General features: G+C 47.1%; 1 protein-coding gene across 1 annotated transcript; it reads right to left on the bottom strand.

Annotated features, from left to right (window-relative positions):
- Window positions 1–879: 879 nt before the first annotated feature.
- LOC146195259 (uncharacterized) lies at window positions 880–3,596 on the bottom strand. The gene is made up of 2 exons (XM_084596759.1): window positions 2,643–3,596; window positions 880–915 (listed from the first exon to the last, which is right to left on the bottom strand). Exons 1-2 carry the CDS (start codon window positions 3,594–3,596, stop codon window positions 880–882), a joined length of 990 nt encoding a protein of 329 aa, XP_084452885.1.
- Window positions 3,597–13,003: the final 9,407 nt, after the last annotated feature.

Here is a 13,003-nt window from a genome sequence, read left to right as displayed (position 1 = left end):
CACAGGGCCATCCTCGTCAACATTAGTGGGCTTCAATGACCATGCGAGGAACAAAAAAACCTGCTTAGGCTCTTAACCATGCCTGCCACCGTCAAGAGAAATCAACGATGCAAAATACGAATGCGAAGACGCATTTGTGTGCCAAATCGCATACGAATGGAAAAAACGGAAAAGGAAAACGCATATCAAGGCGTCGAATAACTGAGCAAGCAGGGCACTGTGGCCCTCTGAGGTAAAGACATCGCTTTGAGAGGCGCCGATAACTGCACCAAAGCCACTGCGACTTATCAGTAGGCGAAGTGTAATGTCTAGGTAGGTTTATGAAAAGAGTACGACACTGTCGAGATTGTTGGACCAAATAGACACCTACATTGACACCGCAATTAGAAACTAAACAGCCAGTGTAGCATAGTTCTGTGCACAAGGCCCCACACAATGCCAAGCACACGTGCCGAAGGCCATATCACTGAATGTAAAACTGAAAATGATTACCGAAATATAAAAACCAATACGTAACACTAGCACTGCTGATGGCACCAGCGACACGAGATATGATGAATAGCGGTATAGAAAGATGCTGAGGTCCGAGCGGAAGACGCTTTTAGGATGATCAACTCTCCTTTCTCAAAATACCAGAAAGTCATTGGCATTGTGTTTGAGTGCGCTGAAGCCAGGAACAGCACTCGCTGTGGTCCTACGAGCAGCGCGCGCTCGATTCGGCGCACATTTACGTGTTCAATTATCAGAGCATTCTGCGTACGCAGCCACCATTTTTTCCGCAATCATGCCGTGTTGAACTTATTTACCTTGTGCAACTCGAGCTCATTGGCAATTTACTTTCGAATTCCAGCCGTCGATGGGCCAGTAGCGCGTTGGTGCCTAATCCATTATTTCGGGATGCAGATCTTGTAGCATCTGCGTGCAAAACAACAGAATAGTTACCATATAGAAAGGCAACGAATTATTCAGATAATGCATAACAGACTGATGCGCCGCACGAAGCGTTGCGTTATTAAACGATGCTTACATATCCACTAAAATATTCTATGAATTGTGATGTATATATTTCGCTTAAAGTTTTTATCCTACGCCACTCCTAGCAGTTGAGTATTCCCCAACCAATTAACTAAATGCGTAATCGCAGTGTAAATCTCAGACTTTATTGATGATGTTTGCTTAAATGGAGGTGTTCTATGGACGTCCTGCTTAAATCTTTGCATCCGAAGGCGGATTGGGACATCCGCAGGAAGAACGAAGCACATCCGAAAACGGTCATCTGAATTCGGACGCAAACTGGTAGAACAAATCAAATCTGAAAACGTACACCCGAATCGGGATGTCCGTCAGGGTTATGAGTGGTCATCTTTCTTGGATCACCATTCAAACAATTCATCATCATCATCATCATCATCATCATCATCATCAGCCTGATTATACCCACTGCAGGGCGGAGGCCTCTTCCATATTTCTCCACTTAACCCGGTTCTGTGCTAGCTGCATCCACTTGACCCCTGCGAAATTCTTAATCTCATCCGCCATCTAACTTTCTGCTGCTCCCTGCTAAGCTTTCCTTCCCTTGGAATCCAGTATGTTACCCTCAGCGACCATCGGTTATCCGCTCTTCGCACTACATGTCCTGCCCATGTCCATTTCTTCTTCTTAATGTCCACTAGGATGGCGGTAACTTGAGTTATTCCTCTCACCCACTCTGCACGCTTTCTATCTCTTAATGTTACCCCTACCATTTTGCGTTCCATAGCCCTCTGGGTTGTCCTCAACTTAAGTACAACTCTCTTGGTTAGCCTCCATGTTTCAGCCCCATAGGTGAGTACAGGCAAGATGAAACTGTTGTGTACTTTCCTCTTGAGCGATACCGGTAAGCTGCTAGTCATAATCTGCGGGTGCTTCCCAAATGCGCTCCATCCCAATCTTCTTGTTATTTCCTTTTCATGGTCCGGATCTACGGTTACTACCTGTCCTAAGTAGACATATTCGCCTACTACTTCCAGTATTTCGCTACCTAATGTGAACTGCTGTTCCTTCCCGAGGCTGTTGAACATTACCTTAGTCTTCTGGGTGTTGATTTTCAAGCCTACCTTTCTATGTTTCCTGTCTAGGTCATCAATCATTATTTGCAGTTCATCCACCGAGTTGCTTAGCAAGGCAATGTCATCAGCAAACCGCAGATTACTGAGGCATTCTCCATCTACCCTTATCCCTAACTCTTCCCATTCCAAGTCTCTGAATACTTCCTCTTAACAAGCTGTGAATAGTACTGGGGAGATAGTGTGTCCTTGCCTAACACCTTTCTTTATGAAAATTTTTTTACTTTCTTTATGCAGAACTATGGTTGCTGTGCAGCCCCTATATATATCTTCCAGCACTTTCACGTACGGCTCGTCTACCCCCTGATTTCGCAATGCCTACATCACCGCCGAGGTTTCAACTGAGTCAAATGCTTCTTCACAATCAATGAATGCTATGTATAAGGGCTGGTTATATTCCGAGCATTTTTCTATCACCTGATTGATGGTATGGATATGATCGATAGTAGAGTACTGTTACCGAAACCCTGCCTGATCCTTTGCTTGATTTCTGTCTAAGGTTGTCCTGATTCTATAAGCAATTACCTTAGTAAATACCTTATACGTAACAGACATTAATCTGATTGGTCTGCGATTGTTAAGGTCCTTATAGTCCCATTTCTTGTGAATGAGGATAATGTTTGCATTCTTCCATTGTTCCGGTACCGTCGATGACACCAGGCACTGCGTATACAGGGTGGCCAGTTTTTCTAGCACGATATCCCCCCCGTCCTTCAGCAAATCTGTAGTTATTTGATTCTGTCCAGCTGATTTCCCCCTTTTCATAGTTTCTAGTGCTTTCGTATTCTCGTCCTTCGTCACTGGTGGAACGTCTGACTGTTTTTCCCTACCCACAATCTCATTACGGTCCTGACTACTTTGGCTACTGTAGAGATCTGTATAGAACTCCTCGGCTACTTTGACTATCTTGTCCATACTCGTGATGACGTTGCCTGCCTTGTCCTTTGTCGCATACATCTGGTTTTTGCCTGTGCCCAATTTCTTCTTTATCACTTTAAGGCTTCCCCCGTTCTTTACGGCATGCTCAGTTTTCTCCATGTTATACTTCCTTATATCGGCCACCTTGTGCTTATTGATTAGCTTTGATATCTCGGCCAATTCGATCTGGTCTGTTGGATTGGAAGCTTTCATACTCTGGCGTTTCTTAATCAAATCGTTCGTCTCCTTGGACAGCTTACCGGTATCCTCTCTAACTATCCTACCGCCTACTTCTACCGCGCACTCAGTAATGATATCTCTGAAATTATTGTTCCTTGCCTGTAGGGTAATGTCGCCATCCTCAGTTAGAGCTGAATACCTATTCTGCAGCAAGATCCTGAACTCTTCTGCCCTCCCCCTCACCGCTAATTCGTTGATGGATTTCTTTCTTACTAATCTGTTGCGTTCATTCTTCAGATATAGGCTAATTCGGGACCTCACCGTCCTGTGGTCACTGCATCGCACTTTCCCAATTACCTCTACGTCTTGCATAATGGCGGGGGTTGAACACATTAGGAAGTCGATTTTATTTTTAGTCTCTCCGTTAGGACCTTTCCATGTCCATTTCCGGCTCTTCCGTTTGCTGAAGAAGGTATTCATGATTCGTAAGTTATTGCGCTCTGCAAACCCAACTAGTAACTCCCCCCTGCTATTCCTAGAACCAATGCCATAGTCACCTAAACAATTCTTTTCAAACAATTCAACATTCAATCAATTGTTTTACCAAAAACAGTTTCTCGATCCGGGACGCTGCAAAGAGTTACAGTTCTTGAGTGACGCTAGATGAGTGCAATGGATTAAAAAGGGTGATCAAGGAAGTTTCCGTCTTGAGCGCGCTCATTATAGCATCAGCTATGTACCAGTAAAAAACTAGTTCCGGTCATTCATTGCGATTTATATCAAGTCATCGAGGGCCACGTTTTCTCGCGTAAAGCTTATCCTTTCAGAAAAGTGTACGAGCGGTTCCGCGGCATTCACCATTAGGCCGGCTACTTCGCGCAACTGCTTGAACGCGCTGCGCTATCTTCATACTCATTACATTCGTTATGTCCCTAACCGCAAAAGAAACATCCTCAATTCAAGAACTAATATTCGCGCACGCATTTAACCAGCGCTTCGAAAGGATGGAAGAAGATATACCATGTTATGTATGTTCAAAGGCTTCCACTGAACGCACCGAACCATTGACGTTTTATTTCTCAAGTTTGTGTGCATTCTCAGACGGCTTCAGTCTTGTCTTGACTCAAAGTGTACTAAGAAAGCAATAAGTGCTGGTAAAAGATTGTTTTAATACAAAATGCTGGATGTAAGTTTGCACAAAACAATAAAAATTTAATTCAAAGTTTTGATTTCAGCGTAATGCGCTAACGTACGACATTTAGGTTACTAGTGGGCCATGGCGACTCGCCCAAAGTGTCAGGTCCGCCAGTCTAAGACTATGCCAGTCATAGCCGTTCTCATCACAGCTTCTGATGTCGGTGAGCGTTATTGACAATCGAAACATCTAGCCGTGTCGTGCAACGTAAAAAACCTTTAATGCACCTATAAGAATTATTTAGGAGGTCTTCTTTCAGTCTAGTAATTCTAGTAACTCCGTCTATAACAACACAATGTTTAGTTTTGAGCATTGGTTATTTGGTACTTTTCTTTATTACAAGTTTTGCGACGCCACAACACGAACCGTAAAATGCTTCTGTCTGTTAAACCGCTTGCATTTTCGCGCTGAAATCGGGCGCACGGATAGCACACAACCGTCTATCGTTTTAATACCCGTTTATATTATGTACTTGCCTGATTCGATCAAAATTCTTTCAAAATCCGTGTACTCAGCAGCATCACAGCTGCGGTGACCCATAAGAACCCTTGTTATCTGCGTCGCCGTTGTTACGACCAAGCATCCGCAATTGCGCGCTCTATTGTTCGCCTGTGGGCATGGATAAGTTTTGTGAATATGTGGTGATGGTCCAATGGCTCTAAGTGAGCCTGTTTCCAGGAATCCTGTTTTGTAAGCATGTTTTGCTTTGTGGACAACCTGCAAATGCCAAATTGACCCTGTCAAGAGAACGTCTGGAAAAACACAAAGAAACGTCCCCCTGCGGGAAATAGCAGGAAGTGCTTTCTTTCTTTTGTTCACCCTTCCAGTCGAGAAGTGCTATCCTCCAGTGATGAATGCCTCCTATCCAAAGGAGACGACAGAGTGACATGTCCGCTGACGTGCAGGACAAGAAAGGAGCATGACTCATACGGCCATTAAGTGATTTCCCGGGAATGCAGGAAAGATTTGCAATGTCGAAAAGGGACCATGTTGGGAGCCCTATGCGGCGCCACGTGCACTCGGGTTTCTGAGAAGTAAAACCCCTTGTCGGAACCAGCCTGTGGTTTCTTTGCTGAAGAATAGAAATGTACCTCCTCTCCTCGCCGTTCCCAAGCTTTTCCCGCCAACAAGTGATCACGCCCAACGAATGAATGCCGGACCAGTCAGTGCTTCAGACCATCAGTGCAGTGATGTGTTCGATTGGATGCCGATACCTGAGGGGCGTGCCCTGGATTTGGTTGGTCAGCATCTTCAGAGAGGGGCTGGACATAGGGGGTTTTTAAGGACGCTGCAGAGCACGAAATGTCGCTCTGGGCCCTGGGTAAACGGCTCATCCAGTCGCTTCTCGCTATGAACTCTTAACGCTTGCCATTTTGCTGATGTACCCTTCTTTTTCGTGTAAATATTGTAAATAAGTTTTCTCAAAGTGCCAGTAAACCTGCTTGTACATATTTCACCAACTTCGAAGATTCAATCCTACTTCAACCCCGAGTCTCTGCACGCTACCAAGTGAAGGCCGGGTCGACGTAGCCCCAGCGTCACGACAACTGGTGATCAGCGGTAGGATCTGAATCTACAAGCCCCAACACTGGTGACCAGCGTTGGGATCTGAATGTACAAGCCACAACATCTGATGACTGGAGGTGGGATCTGGATCTACAAGCTACAACATCTGGTGATTCGAGGTGGATCAGAATCTACAAGCCACATCTTGTGATCGGAGGTGGCATCTCAAGCAACAAGCAGGCGCAACAATCGGCCAACAAGAGAGCAGCTCGGAACATCGATCGCATGTGTGGGTGAGTGCTTGGCTTTTCTTCTGATGTGGACCAGGTTCTAGAACAGGGTTAGATTTTAGAACTGGTAAAAAGTGTTGAAACGCCTTTAGGTTTGGTAGTTTGCACAGTTGTTTTGGAAGTAGCCGACACTCGGAGCGATCATGGACCTACAAAAGCTGCAGAAACCGGAACTGTTGCTATTGTGTGAGGAATTGGGAATTAATACAAGTGGTTTGGCACGAAAACCCTTGATTATAAAGGCAATCACTGATCTGGGAACCGATGATGAGGAGCTCAGTGAAGCATGGAACCTCATCGGGCAAAAAAAGGAACAGCTCAGACAGCAGAAAGAGGAAAGGGAGCGCGAACGTCAGAGGGAAAAAGAGGAAAGAGAGCGTGAACTTGAGAGGGAAAAAGAGGAAAGGGAGCACGAACGTGAGAAGCTTGAAAGAGAAGCAAAAAAGCTGGACCAAGAAATTGAGCTCCGGAAATTAGAACTAGAGTTGAGCAAGAGGTCGGGCGATTGTCCCCAGCTAGCGGTACCTCGTCTCAACAAGGAGGCAGATTTCAAGATGTCAAAGTACATGCAGCCATATGTGATATCAGGGGATATCGGTCTGTATCTGGCTAACTTTGAGCGAACCTGCGAAAAACTGTCCTTCCAGCGAGACACTTGGTCTCAGAGATTATTGACGGTTCTGCCCAGCGAGGCAGCGGAGGTTGTCGCGCGGCTAAGCAAGGAGGACGCGGACAACTACGAGAAGGTCAAAGCTTGCCTTCTGAGAAAGTATAGGCTTAGCGCCGAGGCGTTCAGACAACGTTTTCGGAACGCTACTAAGTCCAGGGACGAGAGTTACCCTGAATTCCTGTACAATTTAAGAGTAAATTTGGGCGAGTGGCTAAAGAGCACAGATTCCTACAGTGATAGGGACGCTGTAGTCGAGCGAATTCTTTTGGAGCAGTTTTATAACTGCCTCCCAGAAAAAGAAAGAAATTGGTTACAGGACAGAGGCGAAATTAAGTCGGCAACTGAAGCTGCCGAACTTATTGAGGAGTATGCTTCGCGCCGACAATTCAGCAACCCAGCAGTGGATAGGCCCCGCAATCCCAAGTTCAGTGTGAAAAACCGTCAGGAAAGGCACTTTGCTAGAGTTGGAAACGAAGAAATGAAGGTTTCTTCAGGCAAATTCCCTAGAAAGGACGGCAGTGAGAAAAGTGGGGAAGTGACCAACGTGCAGAACACAAAGAATAAGCTTGAGGCTAGGAAGCCGCTCAAATGCTTTAGGTGTAATGAGCAGGGTCACATTGCCGTCAACTGCCGGAAAGAAAAGATTGCTTTCTCGTATGTCAGGGACTGCGATGAAAATATGCAGCTTTTAGAACCCTACCTGCATGACCTAGTAGTCAACGGGAAGCCTTGCAAGGTACTGCGCGATTCGGCCGCAACGATGGATGTTGTCCATCCGGCGTATGTATCGCCTTCCGACTATACAGGACAGTGTGCATGGATCCGACAGGTAGTTGAGGAACAGAGTGTGTGCTTGCCGATCGCGAACGTGGTCATCGAGGGCCCTTTCGGCGAATTAACAACCGAGGCTGCCGTTTCAGGAAAGCTTCCTAAGTGCTATCCGTATTTGTTCTCCAACAAATCGGACATGCTACTGCGAAAGAGGGGCATCCTGTTCGGAGACAGAGTTGTGCAAGCCTTAACACGTTCAAGGGCGCGAGAACTAGCTACACTGCTCATACCAGAAAATTCCACAGCGGAAGAAACGGCAGTTAAAACAGTGGTCGATGTGGAAGATAGCAGGTCAGAAAACTTTGAGAGCGAGGCATCTCAGATATGTCAACTTGAAAGTGAGCTTGATGAGACGCGGAATGAGGACGTTCTTGAGAGTAACCTCTTGCCGCCAGTGTCTAGTAATCTCACGAGACTTTTAAGTGGAACCCGAGAGGACTTAGCTATAGAGCAAGCCAATGATCCCAAGATACAGGAGATAAGGGAGCGCCACCGCGCCACTAAGACAGCAAACAATATTTCTTTCGAGATGAGAAAGGGAGTGCTGTATCGCTTATTCAAGGATAAGCGCGGAGTAGAGCGGGACCAATTAGTTGTTCCCCAAAAGTACCGCGGAGACTTACTGCGACTTTCCCATGGCAGCTCGTGGTCATGTCACCTTGGAATAAAGAAAACAAAGCAGAGGCTGTTGCAAGAATACTATTGGCCTGGATGTTTTAAGGACACGGAAAATTTTGTACGGTCATGCGACACGTGCCAGCGGGTTGGAAAGGCGCAAGATAAGTGGAAAGCGCCGATGGTGTTAGTACCAATCATTACCGAGCCGTTTCACCGGTTAGTAATAGATGTAGTTGGGCCACTTCCTGTGACAGAGTCAGGGTACCGTTATATCCTCACTATGTTATGCCCAGCCACAAAGTTTCCAGAGGCTGTTCCGCTGCGCGAGGTGACGTCCGAGAGTGTAGTGGATTCGCTGCTGTCAGTGTTTGCACGAGTTGGATTCCCTTCCGAGGTCCAAAGTGATCAGGGTAGCGTTTTCACGAGTGTCCTCACCACCTCATTTCTCGAGCGATGCGGCATTAAGGTAGTGCATAGCTCGATCCATCATCCGCAGAGCAACAGCGTAGAAAGATGGCACTCTGTTCTCAAACGAGTCCTGAGGGGACTGTGCTATGAAAACAAGCGCGAATGGGATGCCTGCCTGCCTGCAGCGCTTTTCGCTTTGCGGTCAGTGCCGCACGAATCCACTGGATTTAGCCCAGCCGAGTTGGTGTACGGAAGGTCACTGCGCTCACCTTTGCGAATGGGGCGCGAAGCCTGGGAGGGGCGCGGAGAAGACCCAACAGTAGTAGAATTCATTCTGAACCTCTTGAATCGCTTACATAACACTAAGGAACTCGTTGAGGCCAGCATGAAGTCAGCCCAGGCTCGTTCCAAGGTGTACTATGATAAGACAGCCCGTCAAAGGACGTTTTGTATCGGGGACCAGGTGATGTTGCTGAGAAGTTCAAGGCAGAATAAGCTCGAAGTACAGTGGGAAGGACCGGCTGAAGTCGTTGCAAAGCTTTCTAACACTAACTACGCAGTGAAAATTCCCGGTAGGCGTAAAGAAGTGCGCATTTATCATTGCAATCTTATGAAGCCTTATGTGCAGAGGGAAGCCGTGGTAAATCTAACTTTAAACCTTCCCGAGGAGATGGGGGACAACTTGATTTGCCTCAGCGGAAAAGGAAGCAACGCTCAGGAGCTTCTCAAAAAGACGGAGCAGAGAGAACTAAAGAAATCCCAGCTGTCCGATCTGGGCGAAATAATAACAGAGTTTGAGTCCTGCTTCGTGGACAGGCCAGGCAGGACTGATTTGACTGAGCACGATATTGAGCTGACTTCAGACGTGCCAGTGCGATCAAGGTGCTACCGATTCTCTCCAAGGCAAAGAGAAATTCTGGATAGGGAAGTAACTCGCATGCTGGAATTGGGAGTAATAAAACCCTCGGAAAGCGATTATGCTTCGCCTATGATCTTAGTAGAAGCTCCAGGTAAAGACCCTAGGCCTGTGGTAGACTACCGAAAGCTAAATTCTCTCACCAGGGATCAAGTGTATCCTATTCCGAATATTGAGGAGAGAGTAGAACAGGTCAGTAGAGCGGCATATGTGACTACGCTGGACCTTACTCGAGGATACTGGCAAGTACCGCTCACTGAACGCGCCAGCAGATACGCGGCTTTCGTCACTCCGACGGGCAGCTACCAGCCAACAATGATGAGTTTCGGGCTCAAAAATGCTCCATTTTGTTTTTCCCGACTCATGGATAGGGTTTTAAATGGGTGTGAAACATTCGCGGTGCCTTATTTAGATGACATTGCGGTTTTTTCCGACTCATGGGCGGACCATATGGTACATCTAAGAGCTGTACTGAGCCTTTTGCGTCAAGCTGGACTAACCGTAAAGGCCGAGAAATGTTGCCTGGCAAGGGCGACCGTGGACTACTTGGGTCACAATGTAGGTCAAGGTTTCAGGAAACCCAGCGAGATTAAGATTTCTGCGGTAGCAGACTACCCGCGGCCGAGCACGAAGACGGAAATTCGAGCATTCCTGGGTCTGACTGGGTACTACAATCACTACATCCCTAACTATTCAGCTTTGGCTAGCCCTCTGACCGACGCTCTCCGCAAGACAGAACCGACAAATGTAGTCTGGGACGAACAAAAGGAAGCCTCCTTCGTAAACCTGAAGGCTGTGCTGATTAGCCGTCCGGTATTGCGAGCTCCAGACTATGACCGAGAATTCACGGTCCAGTGTGATGCCAGTGATCGAGGGCTAGGTGCTGTTCTCTGCCAGAGAGATGACGACGGTAATGAGCACCCCGTGCTCTACTTGAGCAGAAAACTGAGTTCTAGAGAGAGGGCTTATTGCGCGTCAGAGAAAGAATGCGCTTGCATTGTATGGGCCATTCAAAAATTACAGTGCTATCTTGGAGGGGCCAAATTCACCGTAGAGACGGACCATTGTCCCCTGGCTTGGCTGCAAACTGCGACATCGAAGAACAGTCGCCTTCTTAGGTGGAGCTTGATTTTACAGCAGTACAATTTTGAAATAAGATACAAAAAAGGGAAGTTAAATGGGAATGCGGACGCGCTTAGCCGCTCTTACTAAGCGGTCCGAGATGTTCCTCACCATGTATCCAAATTGATAATCAGGTTTTTTTTTTTTTTTTTCTTTTCGTGCGCTTGTATATGTGTGACTATGTAAAGCAGCACGTTTGGTTTTCTAGGAATACGTAGGTCCTAACGTCTTGAGTGTGGGCTTTTCTCGAACGACAATGGCAGTTTTCTTTTGACCTGGTCTCTTCAGACGGGAGCCGAGTGCTTGCTTCGACATGTGGTTGAGTTTCAGACAGCTCGAGTAATTTGGCCTACAACAATCAAGACAACGCGACAAGCAACAGCGAGCTTCAAGCGTTCACGTGCAGGCCATTAAGTCGTCTCTTCATGCAGCAGCTGGGACTGCTGCCCTCCGAGACTCTTCTGGCGGGGGAGGAGGCTGTTACGACCAAGCATCCGCAATTGCGCGCTCTATTGTTCGCCTGTGGGCATGGATAAGTTTTGTGAATATGTGGTGATGGTCCAATGGCTCTAAGTGAGCCTGTTTCCAGGAATCCTGTTTTGTAAGCATGTTTTGCTTTGTGGACAACCTGCAAATGCCAAATTGACCCTGTCAAGAGAACGTCTGGAAAAACACAAAGAAACGTCCCCCTGCGGGAAATAGCAGGAAGTGCTTTCTTTCTTTTGTTCACCCTTCCAGTCGAGAAGTGCTATCCTCCAGTGATGAATGCCTCCTATCCAAAGGAGACGACAGAGTGACATGTCCGCTGACGTGCAGGACAAGAAAGGAGCATGACTCATACGGCCATTAAGTGATTTCCCGGGAATGCAGGAAAGATTTGCAATTGTCGAAAAGGGACCATGTTGGGAGCCCTATGCGGCGCCACGTGCACTCGGGTTTCTGAGAAGTAAAACCCCTTGTCGGAACCAGCCTGTGGTTTCTTTGCTGAAGAATAGAAATGTACCTCCTCTCCTCGCCGTTCCCAAGCTTTTCCCGCCAACAAGTGATCACGCCCAACGAATGAATGCCGGACCAGTCAGTGCTTCAGACCATCAGTGCAGTGATGTGTTCGATTGGATGCCGATACCTGAGGGGCGTGCCCTGGATTTGGTTGGTCAGCATCTTCAGAGAGGGGCTGGACATAGGGGGTTTTTAAGGACGCTGCAGAGCACGAAATGTCGCTCTGGGCCCTGGGTAAACGGCTCATCCAGTCGCTTCTCGCTATGAACTCTTAACGCTTGCCATTTTGCTGATGTACCCTTCTTTTTCGTGTAAATATTGTAAATAAGTTTTCTCAAAGTGCCAGTAAACCTGCTTGTACATATTTCACCAACTTCGAAGATTCAATCCTACTTCAACCCCGAGTCTCTGCACGCTACCAAGTGAAGGCCGGGTCGACGTAGCCCCAGCGTCACGACACCGTCCGCTGATGTTGCAGGCACGTAATAAATGATAAAGCTGGCAAGAACAATAAGCAGTTATCTATTATTGTGCCAAACTTCAGCGTGCATAATTGAGCAGATGAACTGATACAAGCGTGTGGCGGTTCGCATTTAACATTGCAAGTTGCAAAATTCAAAACGCAGCTCTGGTCAAATTCGCATGCTTTTTCACTCCGTTTGCTTCTAGCAGCATTGCAGTTCGTTATTAGCTTCGGAGACATTAGAAGAAATCTCATCCAGTGATTGTCATTGTCTGTGCAAATGTGCTGCGCGACGAGACAAACTTTGGAGCTCTCGGTGTGGTATTTTGGACTTCTGCTTTTCTTCGACAGCTACAGTGAGGCGTGTACTCCTGGACTCAAGGAGCCCCACTGAGGCATGCCGCTAAATCATGGCTCAGGCATCTATTGGAACGATTGGCACAGGCTCCAAAGAGCACATCTGATGAAGCCCGTTGCTTTTAATGTACATCTCGCGAAATAACACTTTTCATCCACTTCAGACTTATTAGTTTCTTAAAAGCAGTAGCATGCACCATTTTACAAATACATGTAAGAACCACGCGGATCGGCTGCGTATGCATGCTGGTGTGAAATGTCCGAGAATTGTCCGTATATCCGTGCACCGACGTCCGACTGAATAACTGTGCATGTTTTGCGCTCTTGCATCGGATGGTTCGTCGGACATTCGAGGGGCAACTTTGCCGAAAAAAGCGAATGACCGACGGAGATCCGAACATCCGAAGCGGGCAGACCGACGGTCG

The sequence above is a fragment of the Amblyomma maculatum genome, chromosome 3 (genome assembly GCF_055883805.1).
Source record: "Amblyomma maculatum isolate TAMU_Amacu chromosome 3, ASM5588380v1, whole genome shotgun sequence".
Taxonomy (NCBI): domain Eukaryota; kingdom Metazoa; phylum Arthropoda; class Arachnida; order Ixodida; family Ixodidae; genus Amblyomma; species Amblyomma maculatum.
This window is presented reverse-complemented; position numbering and strand designations above follow the sequence as displayed.

Bases quoted from the DNA above. Each gene is read 5' to 3' on its own strand.
- LOC146195259 (XM_084596759.1), bottom strand. From the start codon at position 3,596: ATGTGTTCAACCCCCGCCATTATGCAAGACGTAGAGGTAATTGGGAAA. The intron at 916-2,642 runs GTATTTACTAAG...TTTTGCACGCAG, and splicing joins TAATGTCTGTTACGTATAAG to ATGCTACAAGATCTGCATCC.